We start from the raw sequence: 23,827 nt of genomic DNA on the forward strand, positions 1-23,827 counted from the left end.
ACAATTAATCCTAAACTGTTTGGAGATTGATCTAACTAACTGTGGTTCTGCGGAAGAATTTGAGAATGATTCTTCTATGCTTTGTTCTCTTTCATTCCTATGCCAAGTTGGTTTTTTTTTTTTTTGGTAACTGACGTTGTTGCTTGTCTTTGTGGTGGTTACAGACAGACTATGCCGATGGTTGATGGGGCTGCAGTAGTGATTTTAAAACTGTTTTTGTGTTATTAGTTAATTTCAAATTGTAATAATGTATCTTTTAGAAGTTACAAAAAAAAATAATGTTCTTTTTTATTATACTAGCATTATATATATATATTATATATACACAAATAAATATAATATAACAATATAAGCTTGTTTTCTCCGATTCATATGAAAACTTTTTAAATTATCCACCAAAGCAAATTAACTAAATCAATCAAATTGTTAGAATACAGCAAATTAATATATAATTTTATTTTAAATTAAATTATTTAAAAAAAATGTATTTTCATTAAAAAATAATAATAAATAAGTAAAACTAATTTGATGGTAATTTTTATGACATATATATCTATATATATTCATATATATCTATATATATTCATATATATCTATATATATATATTCTGTAAAAGAAATAGAAGCTTAATATGAAAAAATCTTAAATACAAAAAACTCTAAAAATTAACAAAAAAAAATAAAAATTAAACTATGATATCACTTGAAAGCTTCTTAGACAATATTAATAAAATATTTAAACGATAATTAGAAAATTTTGATTTTTTTTTGCCAGCCAAAAGTTTATTATTAATTAGAATCAGTTATTTCAAAATGTTTAAGAAATGATGGACAAAAAAATAGGATGTACATAAATGATATATGAACTATGAGTAGTACTTTATAAAGATGAATTAGATAACACATTTGTACATCCATTTAGTAAGTAATTTCATTATTTTATATAATAAATATATATTATTTACTGATAATAAAAATAAAGTTATTCATCTATCACAAATATCTATGCAAATATGTGAATCAAGTACAACAATCAAACAACATAATGATATCCACAAATAAAATTTTAAAAATATATTTATGTTATGTAATTTTATTTTATATTCTTTAAATAATGTAATACAATATTATACATAATTTTTTAGAATTGAAAAATACATATAATATGGTTAAAAAATCTAGTAATATTTAAAGTGGCAAGTATATTGACCTACAATAATATACAAAAACTGTCCTACGATTAATGAATCGCAACCGATTGTTGAATAATTATTAGGGGTCTTTTCATATCAATATTTGAAACTTGAACATGTTAAAAAATAAGTTTGAGTTCATTTTTTCAGCGATAGCATACATTTTTACCGAAATTGAAATACAATAATGATATCAACGGATGAACTTTGGCCTTTTCCTTTTGCTTTATCGTGTTCTTGCTTTTTTCTATTTTGGTCGGCCATTTTACCTTGTTTTTGTCTTCGTGTTGGTAGGATCATTAGTGACCACCTGCGAAACATCACATACGTGATACGTATTCAAGTAACACAACATACATGTTCGACTGGCCAGGTTTCGTTTGTGCTTTTATAAAAATATCAGAAATAAAACGAGTGGAAAATGGGGAATTAATAAGAAAAGAAAGTACGTATATAGTGGCTCAAAAAGGAAGAAAAAAAAAAGAGAGGTAGAACAGAAGCCACTTCAAAAGCATTAATCTTCAATATGATATTCTTCATGCATTTAATTACTCTATTTCTGACTTGATTAACTAGTAAACTCAGTTAGACTTTTGTACTAGGACTTCTAAAATATATATTCACTGAACATCAAAAACTTTAAAAGGCCGATTGCTGACTAAAGATTTCGATACAGTCAGACATGGGCCTTATATCTGGGCCCATAGTCAAAAACAACGATTTGTATAGAGGCCTTGGTAAAACCTTTGAAGTGAGTCGGAATACAAAAACGACGCCGTATCACTTTGGATCGGCCGTTCAATTGTAAACACTTGCTTATAAAAGATCCCTTGGCGGCAGCGTTTACCGGCAAAGTCGTTGCTCAGGTGCGGTGAAGAGAAGAAAACATGGGAGTGCAAGGGCTTTGGGAGCTACTCGCTCCCGTTGGTCGCCGCGTATCCGTCGAAACCCTAGCCGGGAAACGATTGGCTATCGGTAAACACGATTAAGCAACCTTCAATGTCTTCTTTGTTCACTTTTACGAATCGACGAATGTTTGAATTGCAGATGCGAGTATATGGATGGTTCAGTTTATAAAGGCGATGCGTGACGAGAAGGGCGATATGGTTCAGAACGCTCACTTGATCGGGTTTTTCCGGAGGATTTGCAAACTTTTGTTCTTAAGGACTAAGCCGGTTTTCGTCTTTGACGGTGGTACTCCGGCGTTGAAACGCCGCACTGTCATTGCGCGTCGTCGTCAGCGTGAGAACGCTCAGACGAAAATTCGGAAAACCGCTGAGAAGTTGCTGCTTAATCGAGTCAGTGACTGCTTTTGTTAATTTTATTATATGAGGAAGTTAGAATGTTTTCGAGATTTATCAAGTTTGAGTGTGTTTTGGTGTATGATTTGTTATAGCTCAAGGAGATGAGGGTTAAGGAACAAGCCAATGATCTTAAGAAGCAGAGACTACAGCAGAGTAAGAGTGCTGGAGATAAGAAGCGTGTATCTTCCGAATCTGTGAAAGTTCCTTTGCGAGACTCTGCAGATGAAGATGGTGCGCGGGGCAGTTGTTTTCGGGAGGAAAAGATAGATGAGATGTAAGCAACAAATCTGGGTTATTTAAACCATTATGTTGTTAGAATTACTTTTAATGATCTTAATTGTTGTAGATCTTCAGCATCTATGGTCGGAGAAAATGTTACTGATGATGCTATGAAAGTGTCTTCGGTAAGTGAATACTAAACATGGAACTGAAAAGATAGTGTATTGTTGTTAGAATTTGTTGGTATGGCCTATAACATCAAGATGTTCATTGCCCTTGAAACTTACTTGAAGTTAATCGTGATTTTCTTAGAATGGCGGAGTCTAGTTTATATATTCCTGTTTTTCTATGCCATCAATCATGCATCTTGCGGCAATTAATAACTAGAACCTGGGACTTGTGTTTTCGCTGTGTTGTGATGTGTTTCCAGTTAATGTTATTTTTTGTTTTCACTTGCCCTTAGTCTTGCATCTTTCGTAGTTTCATGATAATAGAAATTTGAAATATGTTTATTCGACTTAAGACTTGCTAACACGTTGTGTTGATTTGTAAATTGAATCTATGCTCAATCCCTAGTCTTTGTGGGTGAATTGCAGAAGTATGATCCCAAGGGAAAGGGAGTTTTGTTGGATGAGGATGACCTGGATAACAGAATGAAGTGTAACCCTGAACAGGGTTCCTCAGCAGGGACGAAAGATTATCAGGAAAAGTTGGATGAGATGTAAGCAGTAGCTGAGATATTGGTTGAAGATGTTTACTTGCTTGTACTCATTTTATGTTTTCTTGTCGTGGTTTAATATAGGTTGGCGGCATCCCTTGCAGCCGAAGAAGACAGGAATTTTACTAATAAAGCCTCGTCTTCAGCTGCCGAAGTCCCCTCCGAGGAAGAGGGTAGCGAAGAAGATGAGCAAATTCTTTTGGTAATGGTCACTATTATTCAAGGGATATAAATCGGTTAAGTTGAAGATTTTCTTAGTTAAGCGATTAGAACCAGTTGTTAAGTTGGCTGGACCTTTTTCTGATAGGGGAAAAATCCTTTCGTCTGGGTGTAATCTACATTACTTTTGTAAATAATCATGATATTGTCTTTGATGTTTAGTTTTCCTTTTCTATTAAAGAGTAATCTGAAGCTTTTCCGTCTTCGTCTGCTAATACCGTTTTGTGTACTTTTCTAGCCAGCAATGAATGGGAATGTCGACCCAGCTGTTTTGGCTTCTCTTCCTCCATCCATGCAACTTGATCTCCTTGTTCAGGTAACTAACGATATTGACAGCATTTCTTCGCACCATGTTGAGCTACACTGACGTTTCAGTTTATTTGATAATTTCGTTACTCGTAGATGAGAGAAAAATTGATGTCAGAAAACCGGCAAAAGTACCAAAAGGTCAAGAAGGTGAGTCACTTAAATCACCGACACATTCTTCCTTCATTATGCATGAAGAGATACGGAATGACAGTAGAAGTTGTTATGTTGTTTTGTGACTGTATAGGCCCCTGAAAAGTTTTCTGAATTGCAAATAGAAGCATATCTCAAAACTGTAGCCTTCCGTCGAGAAATAAATGAAGTTCAGAGAAGTGCTGGTGGGAGGGCTGTCGGTGGAGTTCAAACTTCTAGGATAGCTTCTGAAGCGAACAAAGAGTTTATCTTCTCATCTTCTTTTTCTGGCGATAAAGAGTGAGTTGCAGTTTGTAGTCTAATAGAGAATAAGGTACTGTGGTATTAGAAAATGACTGATTTCTGAATGTGTTCCAGAGTACTTGCGTCTGCCAGAGAAGGAAGAAATGATGGAAAACAGAACAATACGCCACAACAGTCTTTGCCGGTCCCTGTTAAGAATATTTCTTCGGTGAATAAATCAGATGCTACTGCCAAGTTGGAGAAAAATGAACCCGCGAATCCTGATGAAAATATTGAAGTTTATATAGATGAAAGGGGGCGTCTAAGAATCAGGAACAGACACATGGGGATCCAAATGACTCGTGATATCCAGAGAAACTTACATTTGATGAAAGAAAAGGAGAAAACAGCTTTTGGTTCTACGTCGAACGATGATGATGAAACGTCCAACGCCTGGGAGAATTTTCCTTCTGAGGACCAGTTTCTTGAAAATTTACCTGTTAATAAAAATGATGTTATGAATCTAGATAATCCGAATGATGAATCCATGCTGCGAAATCAGTCTGCAATAGAGATATCATTTGAACATGATGGTGGTGGGAAAGATCTGGATGATGAAGATGATATGTTTCTTCAGTTGGCAGCGGGAGGACCAGTGACTATTAGTTCTGCAGAAAATGATCCCAAAGAAGACTCTTTGTCGTGGGCATCTGACAGTGATTGGGAAGAAGTGCCTGTTGGACAGAGTAGTGTTATCTCTAAGCTTGAAGTGAATTCAAGCAATCAGCATGTTCCCGAGGATATTAGTTCCGATGAAGAGGCAGCAAGGGAGGACAGTACTTGTGAAAATGCCAGTAACTCCATGGAGAACGATACAGTAACAAAGTTCTCAAAAGGTTATTTGGAAGAAGAAGCTGATTTGCAAGAGGCTATCCAGAAAAGTCTTCTTGACTTGCATGATAAGGAATCCGAGGATGTCCTTGAAGAAAATCAAACGGTGGGGGTAAACCTAGTTGATGACAAGCCAACTCAGGATAGTCTGTGTTCTAGTGAAACCGTTGGTAAAGCTGAGGCAGAGGGAACTCTGGACGGGATACCAATCTTGAAAGCTAGTGGTGCTATAAATGAGCAGTCCAACACTTCGGTAATGGAAGATGGTCACATAGATATAACAAAACAAATTGGTACTCACCCTTCTTCCAGTTCTGACAATGTCAGACGTGCAGTGGGAAACGAAATGCCACAAGTAAAGTCAGGTATCTCACCCGAGAAATCATTTACTATTGCTAGTGAGAGCAGCATGGTGTCCACCATGGCTAAGCACAATAATGAAGATGGTTCTGAAAGTTTTGGTGGTGAATTTATCAAAGTGTCTCCTATGCCCATAGCTGATGAGGAGAGAATCAGTTCGCACATAGAGATACTCTACGACACAGATTCACAGCAAGAAACAAGGGAGGAAAATAAATTGGACGACCGGACTTTTAATATTGAGAGTTCGATAGATTTAGAAGAGAAAACCGTGCCTGTTGAACTTTCAGAAGCAATTTTGGAGGAGGAAATGCGAGTTCTTGATCAAGAATATGTAAATTTGGGTGATGAACAGAGGAAACTTGAGAGGAATGCTGAATCTGTTAGCAGTGAGATGTTTGCGGAAATCCAGGTTTGCCTATTGTCTTTTAATATACTTATGACCCATTGTCTTTTAATAAACTTTATATGATCTTCTAGCAAACTTTTTAAAGTTTCTGTTTTGTTCGAGATGACAACAAACTTATAATTTTTTTGTTGTTTTTGTATTTCCTTAGGAGCTACTCCAAATATTTGGCTTACCATACATCATAGCTCCCATGGAAGCAGAGGCACAGTGTGCATTTATGGAACAATCAAACCTTATTGATGGCATTGTCACTGACGATTCTGATGTATTCTTGTTCGGAGCAAGGAGTGTGTACAAAAATATATTTGATGATCGCAAATATGTGGAGACATACTTTATGAAGGTCTGTGTGCATATCCGTCCTCAAACTCTCTCCTCACTTGTGGTTTTTAGAAATCATTTTTTTTTGCTGTGATGAGTTTATATCCCTCTTCAGTCTCTAATGAGCTTCCTTGTCGTCTTCTGTTATAACTTCTTAGCCCTTGTGTTTTTTCACTAGTAGGTTGATTTATTTTCCTAGTCGGTAGCTAATTTTTTGATCGATCTGTTCCTAGTTACTAGATCTCTAAACGTTAGCATTCAGTTTTCAAAGGTCTGATGATTATACCTCTAAACTCGTCTGATTTTCAGGACATTGAGAAGGAGCTTGGCTTGAGCAGAGATAAAATAATTCGAATGGCAATGCTGTTAGGAAGTGATTACACAGAAGGAATCAGGTTAGCAGAATTTTTAACTGAATAGGTCAAATTCCCGTGCTCTGTGTACTTGATATCGCAATTGTTTTGACATGCAGTGGAATTGGTATTGTCAATGCTATTGAAGTTGTGACTGCATTTCCCGAGGATGATGGGCTTCAAAAATTTCGTGAATGGGTTGAATCACCTGATCCAACCATTTTAGGAAAGACTGATGTAAAAGCAGGTTCCGGTGTAAAGAAGCGCGGATATGGCTCCGCAGATAATGAAAGTACCTCAGGTGTTTCGGCTGATGACACAGAAGAAATCAAGCAAATCTTCATGGATAAGCATGTATTGCTATTTTTCCTTGAACTTCAATATTTATTATTACAAACTCATCAGAGTGTGACACAACCGTTCTACTAATTGATTTTCCATTTAATATTACAGAGGAAGGTAAGCAAGAACTGGCACATTCCAGCTACTTTCCCTAGCGAAGCTGTTATTTCTGCCTATTTAGATCCACAAGTGGACCGGTCGACTGAGATTTTCTCATGGGGCAAGCCTGATCTCTTAGTTCTTAGAAAGTAAGTTGTTTCTTGACTTTACATTCACATATGTATACGACCATCCTTGCTCTGTACCAAGTTTGCAAACTAATACCAAGGAACGTCTCCCTTCTAGCTTCCTTCAGACAATGTAGCATAGTAGCCAGTAGCCACCTAGGGTATGATAATGATTTTAACGGATCTTAAATGGAAACACGAAAAAGTTACATGAGGGACTAGGTTTCTGTATTAAACTACTTGCAGTTCATGAAACAGCTTCCTGAGTTCTGATTCTGTAGTAATGTTTTCTTTTGTCTTTGAGTGAAGGCTATGCTGGGAAAAGTTTGGTTGGAACGGTAAGAAGACAGATGATCTGCTACTTCCTGTCTTGAAGGAGTACGAAAAACGCGAGGTCATCATCTTGATTTGATCTTTTATTTGACGTATCGATATGACTAATATGGGATTATATATGAAAATTTTGTTTCCTTTTCCCTTTGTTTCTATGAAGACGCAACTTCGTATGGAAGCTTTTTATTCCTTCAGTGAAAGATTTGCAAAGATTCGAAGTAAAAGGATTAAAAAGGCTGTCAAAGGAATTGGCGGAGGTCTATCGTCAGAAGTTGTTGATCATACTCTCCAGGAAGGTCCAGGAATTGGAAACAAGAAAAGACTCTCTCCCGATGAATCCGAAGATAAAACTTCAGAGAAAGATTTAAGTAAAACCGATGAGAAGGCGACAAACAAAAGGAAACGCTCTGAAAAACCATCTAGTAGTAGAGGCAGAGGCAGCGCCCAAAAAAGAGGACGCGGAAGAGGAAGGGGACGAAAAAACCTCCTCCCTGAGCTATCTGACGGTAGTTCTGATGGTGAGGGTGATGACAATGATAATGTTGTTGGGTTGCAGGCACCTAATGAAGCAAAACCTGGCAATCCTCAAAAAGTGCGAAGGGTAAGTCTCTATATAGTCTTCGTATTGTGTATTTTGATTGATTTTGTGGTGTGTCTCACTTTGTTAATCGTTTGTTTCCAGTCAACACGATCTCGGAATCCCGTGAAGTACAGTGAGAAAGAAGATGATCAGTTGGACGAGTCAAGAGGCAATGGAGAATCCCTTAGTGAGAATTTGGACGATGATGATGATGATTTCCTCAAAAACTTAGGCAAATTAGGGAATGTCTCTGAAGAGAGAGCACAGAATGAACCAACAACCATGGATGCATCGAATAACGATTGTCCTTCTGAAGACTATATTCAAATGGGAGGTGGTGGGTTCTGCGTAGATGAAGCCGAGACTGGAGGAGATGCTCATGTGGAGGATAAAGCTAGTGATGATTACAGAGTGATGGGTGGTGGATTCTGTGTTGATGAAGATGAAACAGGTGAGGAAGATGATGCGATGGATGAAGAGGTGTTAGAAACTGAGGATGTAAACAGCCAAAATAAAGCTAAACGTCAAAACGAGGATGCATCATTGGAGGAGTATGGTGGTGGCATTGAAATTGGGAATTCTTCAGCTGGAGGATTAAGTGCCCTTTCCTGAAGAGAAAGAAGAGGAAGAACTGATTAAAATAAAGTAGAAGTAAAAAAAACATTGTATGATTTTGAGATGTTTCCTTTAATTGGTTCACTAACAAATAATTATATGATGTGAATAGAATCTTGAAGATATAACTTCTTTGTTCAAAAAGAAAAAAGGACATAACTCTGCAAAAGGAAGATATTATCAAAACTTTAAGTGGTTGTGTGGAAAACAATAAAGGTAAAGGGCAGAAAGAATTTGTCAAGAGATCGAGAATCAAAACTTCAAAACATTTATATTCGTTGACTCGAAGAGTTTTGGGTAGGATGCTGCTTAATTTTCTCATCGAAATAAATTTGAAATAATCGATTATAGAAACCATCAAATATTCAGCCGTACAACTATCCTAATTAATTATGGAAAGTCCCTCGTATGTGGAAAGATTTAAGGATGCCTTACAATTTAAGTTTTAGGGTTTTCTTCTTCTTCTTCTCTTCTTTTCACCAAGCTTCTCTTCAATGGCCAACACAAACCAACCCGTCCGGGTACACACTTCTTCTTGTCTCTCAATCACTCTGCGCCAATTTTTTCGGTTGCTTATGGCTCTCTGTGTAACTTTTTTAGCAGGCTTGCGTAATAAAAGTCGATTTAAAGTGTTGTTCCAGTTGCCTAAACAGAGTAAAGACAAAGCTACAGAGTCTCCCCGGTAATAAAAGAAAATGGATATAACATTTCAAACATAAGATGTTCTGTTTTTAAAACACTTTTTGTTTCCTACTGGATGGAACAGGTGTGACCGCAGCGGAGTATAACGTAAAAAAACGGCTCATGACAGTCACAGGCGATGTCGATCCTATGACTCTCGTTTATAAACTTACAAAACCGAACAGAAAAACAGAGCTTGTGTCTGTAAATTACATGCATGATGAAGATGAAGATGAAGATGAAGATGAAGATGAAGATGAAGACGAAGATGACACTTCTTCTTCTGATGACACTACTTCAAATCCTGATCCTAGAGCCATGGAACGTGCACCCCAAGTAAATACGAGGCCCACTATAAAGAAGAAGGAAGGGATGGTAAGAAAGTATCTTTTGTTAGGGTGTTTACGCAGCAAACCAAAGGTTGTTCAGCCTTTCCCATTGGCAAAGCGAATGTTCGGCTCAACAAGGTTTGGGAATGGTGGTTCTGATCATGGCGGCGGCGGCGGCTATGGCAATGGTTTAGTCAATGCTAGGCGACCTCCACCTCCGTTTGATGGACCAATGAATCTACAACAACAATATCATATGATGATGCAACCACGACTACTTCCACCACAATTTCAGATGAATGGAGCACCGCCAATGCATATGATCCAGCAGCAGTCAGGTCCACCACAAAATATACCATATCATTGGCAAATAGATCCACAATACAAAGCTATGTTTCCACAGCCACAGCCACAGCCACTGAAACCTGATCCGAAAATGTTGGTCAACAATGGTATACATTATTCCAACAAGTGACTTATAACCCACCAATGGCTGCTACTACTTGTTCGGTTGATTGTGTACTTAGAAGTTATTATTATACTAAGCAAACGAATGTGTTTTTTTAGTGGACCTGTTGTTCTTTTTTTTTTTTGCCGATTGCAGGCACGGAACATTGCCCAAAAGTCTTAGGCCAAACCTTGTAGCAAAAAGAATTTTTAATATTCAAGAATCTGTCAGATTCATAACCATCAACAAAATTCTGTATGTGTCTTTTTATTGCTAGTAGACTCTATAGCTCTAGTTTAGTTCCTCTCGGAGGATACTTTTGTTTGTAGTGCATAATTTTATTCCCCCTCATCCCCTTTGGTGGCTATTTTTTTTAAAAAAACCCGAAATGGAAGAATCTGCTTGAGAAGCTCTCTGCCTTAATCGTGGTCTGCAGCACGCGCCTCACGGCGTGCCTCGGCATCTGCGTGCTCAGGGCGTCGGCCTGTGGGCTCCCCATTCGACCCGTCTCGGCCGCTCCGCCCGGGCTCGCGCCCTAGGTTTTGCAGCGACCGCCGCGCCCTCCTACTCATCGAGGCCTCCACACCCATCATCCCGAGGTGGGAACCCGCTTACACAGTCATCATCAAGCTGTGGGGATTTCTCCTTTGTTGGTGTTCAATTGAAGCAAAAGGATTTATTACAGAGTTTAGTTCTTATCAAAGCTACAAACTAGAATAGAAACGGCGGTACTCGGCAGGACCAGTCGGTTTTCTGTTGAAATGTCACAGGATTTCCAAGCATATTCCTGTAATAATTATATATTTAACTAAAATGCAAACAATAAGTGTTGTTGAAATGTAAAAGATGAATCCAAAAGTAGAAGTAGTAGATAACACCATTACGGAAAAATAAGGAGGGAATAGGTACACCAATGGCTGTGCACTGCACAATGAGAGAAGAAAAGCAAAACACCTTTAAGAAGAGAGAGGTTCGTATATCGCACCTGAAGCGAACAAGAAGAAACAACAAATCAAACAAACTAACCGAGAAGGTTTCTCCAAGTCGATGCTTACTGCGGCACCATCGCAACCGGCATTGGTTGGTGTGACCTCATCGGTGATAGAAGAGTGTGTAAGAACTGGACAAGTAGTAGTGGTGGGCTATAAGTCAAACTTGTTGGAGTAATGTATCATTGTTAGATACCAATTCAAGCCGTGGAAGCTGAGATGAAGCGAGACCTGGACAATAGGCGACACGAGGAGGAGGTGGAGAAAGAGAGCTGAGGGAGAAGGAGAGAGAAAGAGATCGCGATCAGCCTCCGCTGAATATCTCCGGCGAGGAAGCGTGGAAGAGACGCGCCGCCATGAGTGGTGGCAGGAAGCAAAGATCCTCCTCTCCTCCGCCGGAAGCAAGGACAAGGGCTTGGGAAATCAGAGCAAGGGATCACCACCACGCCCTTGATGGCTAAGAAGACTGACCGTAGAGCTGGCGTGATTGTGAATGCTAGTGAGAAGAACATATCTTCCAGGTCAAAGAGTGTTAATCTCAGTGGAGAACCAGTTTTAGATCAATCACTAGAATTTCAAAAACCGTATCGAACAAAAAAAGCTCTCTAGGGCGAACTCAAGTGAAGACGCCGTCGCTAGAATCCTCGACGCCGGTGAGGCTTTTTGCCGCCGGCGTCGGATCCTCTGCTCCGTCAGCCACTCCTTATCGATCTCTGTTTCTTACATTGTTGTCTTCAGTCCTTGTGTCAGTGTTCTCGTCGTCTCCACCATCACCATCTCGCCGAACCTTCTCATCGCTACCGTCTTCCTTGTTACTCTCTTGGTCGCAACCGCCTCTCCGTCTCATATCCTCATCACCGCCCAACCTCTCAAGGCAAACAGAAGCACCAGATCTACTCACTTCGTGTGTGGTCTCGTTGGGTCGGCTCATATGCTCGTACTCACTGAGTCTCCACTCGATACACGGCCTAAACCTCCTCTGTTTCGCCCCTTTCCCTCGCCGGTCATAGTAAAGGTCGCAAGACAAGTCCCCTCTCCGCCGAAACACCTCGTCTCTCCACCAACTCCAAATATCAAACCTTTGGACGAGAATCTTCACCGAGGGTTTCAATTCGACAGATCTTTTGATAGGAACAATCATATTGTTGTTGTGGGAGTACTCAGCTTAGGGTTTGTTGAGATCTACGAGTTCCGCTACGGTAATAGTGGAACACAGTTTCTCAGCCTGTTCCCAGCTCTCGTCCCATCTTGGAATAGCGTCAAGAGCATCTATTCACCTCCGCCATGCCATCTCTCCCCTCCTACGCCTCACCTCTGTTTTGCATTCCCCTTCAACTACCTCAGTTCCTCCACCGTCATATTCACTCCTCCATTGCGCTCATCATCGCCGTATCAACTTTTGGTCCCTAACCCCCACAAATCTCTTGATATGAGTTTTCAAAGTGTTGCAATGGAATAGCGGTTTAGCTCAAGTCTCGATGAGAGCCGTGGATCCCGAAACGGTAATATCGGAGTTCACCTTCTCAGCTGGATCTCAGTGCGCAGTCCCTCATGTTTGATCGTCAAGAGCATCGCCTCACATCAGCCGCGTCGCCTTGCCACTCCTATCCCCTCCGAGAGCCGCTGGTACACAACCGACACATGCTTTGGCTTGAACCAAAACCATTTAAGGAGCTTAAACGTGCTGGTTATTATATACTTGAGCCATCAATCCTCCTCCGAAGCATCATGTCTGTCCATGGTCCGCCGTCGCACCTCAGTGCAAAGGGTTCACCTAGCACAAAGCCGTGATGTCGAACTAAAATCGCCATTATTCGTACATTCATCACAGGTCAGTAGAGTTAGCTTTAGCTCTGAATTTGTCACTGACGCTATTCGGGTTCAAGGTCCAGCCTATTTGTTTGTTAGCTCCAAATCCAGGAGCTTGTTACTCTTCGTTTCTGATGAGATTCACGTAGTCTCTTCGGGGAACATCGAGGTCGGAGTTAGAGCTGTTCATTCTCGTTCCACCTCCTTCCAAACTTGGCAGTTTGGTCTAATCAATGTCGCGTGCGACTATTTTATGCTCGTGGCAGTAGCCTATTCAGGGACACATCCGTTGCTTCCCACGGTTCTCCATTTATCGAGCAAGACTCTCCTGTTAGCTTTGTTATCCCTTGGTTTAGTGTTTGTGTTTATGTTGTTCTTCAGACCGTCGAGGACCCCTCCGGTTGTTATCTTGTTACCGTTGAGCATAGCTCCGGATGTAATCGTTTAAACTCGTTTTAGATTTAATATAATCGTTTGTGTGACAAAAAAAAAAATCAGTGGAGAACCAAGCAGAGTCTTGCTTCTTAGAAACATGGTTTGTCTTTTCAATGCATCTCTCTTTAACATACTCTCACTACAAGAAAACAGCGGAATACTGAGGAAAAAAAATCGTCGGTATATCGTCAGAATAAGGCTATTCCGACGACATACCGACGAAAAAAGTCGTCGGAAATTCATTTTTCCTCGGAAATCCCTCGGAAATTTCCGACGGAATTCTGAGGAACTGAATTTCCGAGGAAACTCCGAGGACCACTAGATCGTCGGAAAGTTCCTCGGAATATACCGAGGGAGAACTTCCTCGGTATATTCCGAGGAAATTTTCGATGGTCCAATCCTCGGAAGTTCCGACGAAATCTTTCTCAGAATTTGCATCGGGAATTTCTGAGGAACGTGGTTGTAGTCCCTCGGAAAATTCCGAGGAACATTCCCTCGGATTTTTTTTTAAAATTCCGACGACTTATTCCGAGGAAAAGGTCGTCGGAACTTTCCGAGGGTGCTTTTCCTCGGAATTTCGAAAAAATTAATTTTTTTTAAAAAATTATTTTTTTAAAAAAAATTAAAATTTGTGAAATTTAAATTCGAAAATATAAAATTAAAATTAAAACTGAAAACATATTAGATAATTCAAAGTTCTACAAATAAAAATAAAACATTCCGAGTTTTTGGTAAAAAAAAAAAAAAACTACGGGTCTTGAATGTTCGGGAACACCTCGTTCGGGTACATCCTCTTCATCATCTCCATCATCTGCTCGTTCAGCCTCTTCTGTGTCTCATAGCCCGCCTGTAGAGCTACCATCTGGGTCTCCAACGCAGATATCCGATCATCCTTGTCCTTCAGCTGAGCCGTAAGAACTTCTGGATCAACATATGGCGGTGGTGCAGAAGAAGGAGCAGCCGACCGGGAGCGACGACCCAAACCGACCAAACGTCCATTCTTCTTTGGAACCGACTGAAATATAAATAGCCAAATTTAAATAATATAAATTGATGATAAAAATAAAAATCAAGAAATAAATAAATTGAACTTTAAAAAAAAGAACTTACCGATTCAACGATTTCGTTGATTCGAAACCGGGACAAGTTGGTCGAAGCCGTCGAAGCGTCATCCTCGGTTTGAAGCTGAGACACTTCGTCTACCACCTGAGTTTGGACCAGGTCGACCACGTCCCTCACAAGACCGTCATCAATCTGGCCGGTCTTCTTGTTGGTATACGCCCTCCTCATTAGGGCGAGATCATCAACCGACTCGCCATCATTTTCTTCCGCCTTGAAAAAAAACATAAATTAAAGAAACATTAGAAATTAGAAGAAATGCACAATAAATTAAAATTCTGAAACTCAAATAATTGAAGAAAAAGCGGTTGAACTTACCATGCGATCTCCCAGAGTGGCAATAGATTGAGCACCCAAGTTATGCTTGTAGATGCCCTTCCCTTTACGGTCGCTCCTGCGGTTGGTGGAGTTGGTGGAAGAAGTTTCTTTCGTCTCTTCCTTATCCCAATGCGCACACAACTCCTTCCAGACCGTGTCGTTCATCGACTTTGGGACCTTTAAATAAAAAAAAAGAAAATAGTTTAATAAATTAAAAAATAGTTTAATAAATTAAAAAATTGTTTAATAAATTAATCGAACCTTATTGATTTTCCACTTCTTCTTCCACTCGTGGATCTGCTTCCTATAGTTGTCCATAACTTTATGGACGAAGTGGTGATAGATAAAGAGCGTCTCATCGGAATTCTAGTTGAACTCTTGCTGAAAAAAAAACACAATTAGTAGAAAATTTATATTAAAGATTAAAAATATAAGTAAAAAATTAGAATACTTACCGCAAACTGACGAAACCACAGATGCTGCTTGTCGGTAGGGAAGTGAGTGAAAGTCGGATGTCCCCTGTCGAGGGCCGAGTACATCATATGGTTGATCCATGCGCTGATCCCGTTCCCGGATCGGTTGAACCTAATAAAAAGAACAAACGGTTAATAATGAATGTTTAATTACCATGTTTGACCCCGTCCATGTGAATACGGAGTGAGATAGGGAAGATGGTCACGACCGGGCTGTTGAACCAACTCCTCAACACTCATCACTCCCGGAGGACCCGGAGGAGCAGGAACGGATGCAGCAGCGGGAGCGAGAGGAGCAGGAGCGGGTGCAGCAGAGGGAGATGTATGGTAGGAGCTGTGGGGCGAAGGGGAATCCTGAAAATGGTTGGAATCCCGAGACTGGCTCCCCGTACCACCATGACCACGACGCTGTCGAGGCCGGGTCTAATCATCATGAGACCTGTAAATTTAAAAAAATATATTTAATAAATATAGAAATATATAATTAATTTTTTAAAAAAAAATCCCAAATAATAGTTTTTAATCACAAAAAAGATTTATAGATATTAAAAATGTTTAATAAATATATAAAAATAGTTCTAATAAACAAAAAATAGTTTTAATAAATAAAAAATATTTTAATAATTACAAAAAATAGTTTTAATAATATTAAAAATGTTTAATAAATATATATATTTTTAAAACTATTTTAAATCCCAAATAATAGTTTTTAATCACAAAAAAAGTTTTATAGATATTAAAAATGTTTTGTAAAATCCAAAAAATCGAATTTATATATAAAAAACATTTTGTAAAATCCAAAAAATCGAATTTATATACAAAAATCGTTTTGTAAAATACAAAAATCGTTTTGTAAAATACAAAAATCGATTTTATATACAAAAATCGATTTTATAAATACAAAAAAAAATAAAAAAAATTATAAAAAAATTCTAAATCAATTCAACAAAACAAATTATTCAACCAAATCACAATTCTAAACCTATTATACAACCAAATCACAATCGTAACCAATCACCCTAACAAAAATCTATGAAAACTACACAAAAACCTAACAAATAGAACCTAAGAGAGTGGGATAGGGTCCTTACATGATTTGTGTAAGAGAAGGGGGAGATCGCCGGAGATATGGTCGGATTTCAGTGGGAAATCGCCGGAGGAGTCGCGCAGAGGAAGAAGAGAGATATGGGGAAGAAGAAGCGGCTCGTGGTTATAAAACCTAGGGTCCGACGGATACTATCCGTCGGAATTCCGTCGGAATTCTAATTTTAATTTTCGCGAAATATTTGCCCGGTTAAATGAAAATATTCCGAGGAAATTCCGACGGATAGTAAAATATCCGTCGGAATTCCGTCGGAATATTTCGAGGAAATACCGAGGAACTAGTGTTTGGGGTTTCAAAACATCAATTTTTTTTGCCGCATTTCATTTCTTATACAATTGTAATGCATACCATTGAGGATTCTTTGTATAGATGAGCATAAACCATGAAATAACAAATTTCAAAACGAATTGAAAGTATTCCCTTTACCGTTCATTAAAGTGTATATGTGTTTCTCTTATGTTGTGGGGATTTCGTTCATACAATCGGAAAAGTGTTTATTATAGGGTAAGGAACAAATTTTTGACTTCATAATCAGTCTAAGACACTAAATAAGGATTATATAAGTGTTATTCAAACCGCAAAACGTTGTTTTTGGTTTAAAACCCCTATTTCCTCGGAATTTCCTCGGAATATTCCGAGGGAATTCCGAGGAAACCCTTATCTTCCTCGGAATTCCGTCGGAATATTCTGAGAAAATACCGAGGAACTAGTGTTTGGGGTTTCAAAACATCAATTTTTTTTGCCGTATTTCATTTCTTATACAATTGTAATGCATACCATTGAGGATTCTTTGTATAGATGAGCATAAACCATGAAATCCAATCAAAGAACGCATCTTTTCCCTCTGCATCAAGTCGGTATATGGGAAAAGGAGCCCTACCATTCTCATCAACATGAAGTTCTGAACGAGCAAATATATCGACTAAATCCAGTCTTGACTTCAAATTATCCTTTGTTTTACCTTGAACATTAAGGATCGTGTTCATGAGATTGTCAAAAAAGTTCTTCTCAATATGCATGACATCTAAATTATGCCTTAGCAGATGATCCTCCCAGTATGGCAGATCCCAGAAAATAATTTTTTGTGCCAGTTATGTAGTTCTCCAACAGCATCTACCGGAAAACGCTCATGTCCACCGACGTCTGGCGTCCTTTCTGCACCAAAATCTCTTAGTTGTATCTTCAAATCTTTCCCACAAATTTTCGGAGGTGGACTGTCAAACACCCTCTTGTTCTTCATAAACAAATTCCTACTCCTACGATATGGATGATCAGGTGGTAGGAATCTCCTGTGACAGTCAAACCAACACGTTTTCCTTCCGTGTTTTAGTTGGAAAGCATCAGTGTTATCTTGACAATATGGACATGATAGCCTTCCATGCGTTGTCCATCCAGACAACATACCATATGCTGGAAAATTACTTATTGTCCACATTAGTACTGCCCGCATTTGAAAGTTTTCTTTACACGAAACATCGTATGTTTCAGCACCTTGAGCCCATAGTTGTTGTAACTCATATATTAGTGGCTGAAGAAACACATCAAGTGATCTCTTAGGATGCTCTGGTCCGGGAACGAGAATCGAGAGAAACAAAAACTCTCGTCGCAAGCACAAGTTTGGGGGTAGGTTGTATGGTGTAAGAATGACGGGCCATAGAGAATACTGTCTTCCACTCTTGCCAAACGGACTGAAACCATCAGTACATAATCCAAGGTAGACATTTCTTCTCTCATACGCAAAGTCGGGATACTTTGATTGGAAATGCTTCCACGCTTTTGCATCTGAAGGATGTCTGATCTCACCATCTGTTGAGTGCTCCGCATGCCATCTCATTGGTTGCGCTGTGCGTTCAGACAGATACAACCTCTGCAACCTTTCCGTCAAAGGCAAATACCACATCCTTTTATATGGCACTGGAACTCTTCCACTAGTATCTTTATAACGAGGCTTTCCATAAAATTTGCATGTAACCCGCTGTTCATCCGCCCTCCAATAAATCATGCAGTTGTCGCTGCATACATCTATTACCTGATACGATAAACCAAGACCAGCTACGAGTTTCTGAACCTCGTAGTATGAACCAGAAGCTACATTATCCTCGGGTAGAATACCTTTTACAAAATCAACAATCGCATCCACACAGTCTTCAGCCAAATTATAATCTGTTTTAATGCCCATCAATCTTGTAGCAGATGATAAAGCTGAATGACCATCTCTGCAACCTTCGTACAATGGTTGCTTTCCAGCATCCAACATATCATAAAATCTCCTAGCTTGTGCATTGGGTAAATCTTCCCCTCTAAAATGATCATTTACCATCTACTCAGTACCTACACCATAATCTACATCCGTTCTAATTGGTTCTTCTAATCTAACCGCTGGCTGAGGTTCGCTAGTACTACCATGTTCATAATCAGTTTCCCCATGATGATACCAAATTTTGTAACTTCGTGTAAACCCACTCAAACATAGATGAGTCCAAACATCCCACTCTTTAATAACCTTTCTATTTTTACAATTAGAGCAAGGACATCTTAACATATCTGTTTTTGCTTCCGGTTGTCGGTGAACTAACCCCATGAATTCGGTTATACCTCGTTGGTATTCTTCCGTAAGCAATCTCGTGTTCGGATCCAAATGAGGTCGATCGATCCAAGAACGAAAATAATTTGAAGAAGACATGTTTTTTATGAATCAAATTCATGTGTAAAGAGAGTAAGAGGGAGGATGAAGATATGGAGTGAATGAAGAGGAAGAGGGGTGCTTGTATTTATAGTTGAAATCCTGCCGACAGACCGAGAAAATTCCGATGGAATTCCGACGGAAACGGCTAGTTCGTCGGAATTTCCTCGGAATTTTTAAAATCCCCCAACGGCTCTCTAACGGCTATAATATATCCTCGGAATTCATCGGTTTTTTCCGAGGAATACGTTTTTCCTCGGTATTCCATAAGAATATTCCGACGGATTTGTATTTCCTCGGAATATATTTCCTCGGAATTCCGTCGGTATATTCCGAGTAAATTCCGAGGAAACACAAATTTTGTGTTTCCTCAGAATTGCCTCGGAAATTCCTCGGGATATTCCGAGGATTTCATTTTCCGTCAGAATGTCCGTCAGAATACCGCTGTTTTCTTGTAGTGTCTATATGCATTCTTCGGAGTTTAAGAGTTGATTCTTGATTGTGACACTTGTTCTTGTGTTATGACACACTTTCCTACAATGATTTAGAACGGCCTGTTAGAATTTTAGGCTGTTAGCATTTGATGTGGTTTTTTATTAAACACCGTTACTTCAATACAATTTGTTGGAGACCAAACCTTTGCTTGATTCTGGAAAACTGTTTAGTGAAAAGGGAACTGATTAATGGCTGCTTTGGTTATACTTTGATTCTTTTAAACTACGTTGAGATGAAAAAAGCTAACAAGATGTTTTGCTGGAGCTTGTAGCTCCTAGTTTACTTATGTCAATGTTTAGCCTAGTGAACTTATGGGTTGGTATAGAGTAAATTGCATTTGCTATTTTTCCTTGAACTTCAATATTTATTATGATCAAACTCATCAGAGTGTGACACAACCGTTCTACTAATTTTGATTTTCCATTTTACATTTACAGAGGAAGGTAAGCAAGAACTGGCACATTCCAGCTACTTTCCCTAGTGAAGCTGTTATTTCTGCCTACTTAAATCCACAAGTGGACCGGTCGACTGAGATTTTCTCATGGGGCAAGCCTGATCTCTTAGTTCTTAGAAAGTAAGTCGTTTCTCGACTTTGCAATTACATATGTATACGACCATCCTTGCTCTGTACCAGGTTTGAAACTAATACCAAGGAATTAAACACTCTTACTCCGTCTACCTTCTAGCTTCCTTCAAACAGTGTAGCATAGTTTGACAGTAGCTAGTAGCCACCTAGGGCATGATAAGGATGTTAACGAATCCTAAATGGAAACACGAAATAAGTTGCATGATTTGGCCCCCTTTATAAAACAACTTGCACTTCATGAAACAGCGTCATGCGTTCTGTAGTAATGTTTTCTTCTTTTTTTCTTTGGGTGAAGGCTATGCTGGGAAAAGTTTGGTTGGAACGGTAAGAAGACAGATGATCTGCTACTTCCTGTCTTGAAGGAGTACGAAAAACGCGAGGTCATCATCTTGATTTGATCTTTTATTTGACGTATCGATATGACTAATATGGGATTATATATGAAAATTTTGTTTCCTTTTCCCTTTGTTTCTATGAAGACGCAACTTCGTATGGAAGCTTTTTATTCCTTCAGTGAAAGATTTGCAAAGATTCGAAGTAAAAGGATTAAAAAGGCCGTCAAAGGAATTGGCGGAGGTCTATCGTCAGAAGTTGTTGATCATACTCTCCAGGAAGGTCCAGGAATTGGAAACAAGAAAAGACTCTCTCCCGATGAATCCGAAGATAAAACTTCAGAGAAAGATTTAAGTAAAACCGATGAGAAGGCGACAAACAAAAGGAAACGCTCTGAAAAACCATCTAGTAGTAGAGGCAGAGGCAGCGCCCAAAAAAGAGGACGCGGAAGAGGAAGGGGACGAAAAAACCTCCTCCCTGAGCTATCTGACGGTAGTTCTGATGGTGAGGGTGATGACAATGATAATGTTGTTGGGTTGCAGGCACCTAATGAAGCAAAACCTGGCAATCCTCAAAAAGTGCGAAGGGTAAGTCTCTATATAGTCTTCGTATTGTGTATTTTGATTGATTTTGTGGTGTGTCTCACTTTGTTAATCGTTTGTTTCCAGTCAACACGATCTCGGAATCCCGTGAAGTACAGTGAGAAAGAAGATGATCAGTTGGACGAGTCAAGAGGCAATGGAGAATCCCTTAGTGAGAATTTGGACGATGATGATGATGATTTCCTCAAAAACTTAGGCAAATTAGGGAATGTCTCTGAAGAGAGAGCACAGAATGAACCAACAACCATGGATGCATCGAATAACGATTGTCCTTCTGAAGACTATATTCAAATGGGAGGTGGTGGGTTCTGCGTAGATGAAGCCGAGACTGGAGGAGATGCTCATGTGGAGGATAAAGCTAGTGATGATTACAGAGTGATGGGTGGTGGATTCTGTGTTGATGAAGATGAAACAGGTGAGGAAGATGATGCGATGGATGAAGAGGTGTTAGAAACTGAGGATGTAAACAGCCAAAACAAAGCTAAACGTCAAAACGAGGATCCATCATTGGAGGAGTATGGTGGTGGCATTGAAATTGGGATTTCTTCAGCTGGAGGATTAAGTGCTATGCCTTTCTTGAAGAGAAAGAAGAGGAAGAACTGATTAAAAAATATTGTATGATTTTGAGATTTTTTTTTAATTGGTTCACTAACAAATAATTATTATGTGAATAGAATCTTGAAGATATAACTTCTTTGTTCAAAAAAAAAAAAGATATAACTTCTGCAAAAGGAAGAAAGTATCAAAACTTAAATGGTTTTGTTGAAAACAATAAAGGTAAAGGGCAGAAAGAATTTGTGAAGAGAACGAGAATCAAAACTTCAAACATTTTTATTCGTGGACTCAGAGAGTTTTTCTTTCAACATTATAAATGTTTTAAATGTATTGATGTCGACGCCAGAGCATCAATCCTCGTTAAGGGTTCACTCCCCAATCTCTCACATTTTCCAAAAAAAAAAAAAAAATTTAATATTTGTGGATTCTACTGATTTTATGAACCTGTCTTGCAGAAGTATTTCCTTGTGAACCTGTTTCATCACTGTTTCGCGAGCTCCACGTCACGTGGCCGCCCGCGATTGGCTCGGTTATTTTTTTTGTTTTTGATTTAAAAAAATAAAATCAAACGAAAAAAAAATAAAAATAATAATAATCAATTATGTTACTTTGGGAATCGACCCTTCCCCACTAACCCCAAAGTTTCACTAATGGAATGCTCTAATACGTTTGTTTCCTTGACACTCATTACATTTTATTCCCTCTATATTTGACCGTCAAACTTCAAATTTTTTCAAGCGTTTAGATTATTATTGGAGAGAAGATCCCACATCGGAAATATGAAAGGGACTTGAGTAATATAAGGGACTTGGGCCAATCCACTAATTGCCAATTGGTTTTAAGTTGGAAGCCTAGGAAACTTATCATGGTATCAGAGCCGGCCCAATACCCTGACCCATTAATCCGGCCCGAACAGTGGCTCGATCATCCCATTAACTGATGGTCCATCGAAGGCTCAGTTCCGCCGAGATCGCTAGAAAATAAAGCATGATTTCGGAGGGGGTATGATGGATTCTGCGAGATTAATGGTTATACGCACCATTATCTCGAGGGAGGGTATTGGAGAGAAGATCTCACATCGAAAATATGAAAGGGACTTGAGTAATATATAAGGGACTTGAGCCAATCCACTAATTGCCAATTGGTTTTAAGTTGGAAGCCCAGAAAACTTATCAATTATACCCATATAACACCAATATATGTATAGATTCTATTGTTGAAAAGTATCATCCATTCTTGGATATAATAAGTTGATACAAAGAGCTATGTTTGATGCCAATACAAACATTAGCAGCATGTACTCGAATTATTTAAATTTTCGGTTTCTGTTATACTATTTCATTACTAACTTTATGCATTTGTCCTATGCCAGTGTTTGAAACTTTTGTTTACATTGATTAGTAAAACCTATTTTAAAATCTGCAAAAAACTTCATACAGCTTGGTCACAACCCTAGCTAAGATATATGAAAATATTTGATTTGACTGAATATATATATCCAAGTTGCACTTTATTAGGAGACTTTTCCTGAAAAAGCATTACATTTTATATGTCTTTACCTTTTATGGCTACATGCATGCAGTTCGAAGTTCGGACTATTAAAAGTATTTTAGCATGTTCTGCTAGATGTATAGGATGGTCAACCGATACATTGTATTAGTTTTTCAAAGATATGAAACAACTACTGGACGGATGGACGAAAAAAATCTGTGAATCGTAAATAGGTTAAGAAGTCTGAAGCACCACAAATAATGAAACGTTATAAATGTATCCACATGACCGGATCCCATTTAGTTAAAAACTAATATAACTACAATTCCAGCGTAATTTGAAGTTCAAATTTTATTGTTTGGAAAGAAGATTTATACTTTGTAACAAAACTGTATTTTGCGGGAAGAATATCTCGAAAGAGGTGAGAGCTATAATTATTGAAAAACGACCAAGATTTGAGAACATGCTCCGTTCCCAAGCATCAGACACCATGCATCTTCAATCCTCAATATCTTATCGTCGCTGTTTGCTATTATTATTATGCAACGATGGAATCGTGAAAATATATAATAAAATGGAATGTATGTAACTACAAAATAGTAAATACATAA

At 38.7% G+C, this 23,827-nt stretch overlaps 1 protein-coding gene across 5 annotated transcripts; it reads left to right on the forward strand.

Annotated features, from left to right (window-relative positions):
- Window positions 1-1,929: 1,929 nt before the first annotated feature.
- Window positions 1,930-21,860, forward strand: LOC125575217 (DNA repair protein UVH3-like). 5 transcript variants are annotated; one of them, XM_048762134.1, is made up of 18 exons: window positions 1,930-2,168; window positions 2,241-2,491; window positions 2,590-2,771; window positions 2,844-2,901; window positions 3,313-3,437; window positions 3,519-3,636; window positions 3,892-3,969; window positions 4,056-4,109; window positions 4,207-4,391; window positions 4,470-5,997; window positions 6,143-6,337; window positions 6,625-6,710; window positions 6,788-7,022; window positions 20,087-20,223; window positions 20,531-20,615; window positions 20,715-20,916; window positions 20,947-21,155; window positions 21,237-21,860. In XM_048762134.1, the coding sequence occupies exons 1-18, from the start codon at window positions 2,081-2,083 to the stop codon at window positions 21,771-21,773; spliced, it is 4,353 nt and encodes a 1,450-aa protein (XP_048618091.1). In that variant the 5' UTR covers window positions 1,930-2,080; the 3' UTR covers window positions 21,774-21,860. The 5 variants fall into 5 exon arrangements, with proteins under 5 accessions (XP_048618091.1, XP_048618092.1, XP_048618089.1 ...); XM_048762135.1 differs by lacking the exons at window positions 20,087-20,223; window positions 20,531-20,615; window positions 20,715-20,916; window positions 20,947-21,155; window positions 21,237-21,860 and adding exons at window positions 7,122-7,258; window positions 7,547-7,631; window positions 7,731-7,932; window positions 7,963-8,171; window positions 8,253-8,934; XM_048762132.1 differs by having other exon boundaries at window positions 20,715-21,155.
- Window positions 21,861-23,827: the final 1,967 nt, after the last annotated feature.

This window comes from Brassica napus, chromosome C7, assembly GCF_020379485.1.
Source record: "Brassica napus cultivar Da-Ae chromosome C7, Da-Ae, whole genome shotgun sequence".
NCBI lineage: Eukaryota > Viridiplantae > Streptophyta > Magnoliopsida > Brassicales > Brassicaceae > Brassica > Brassica napus.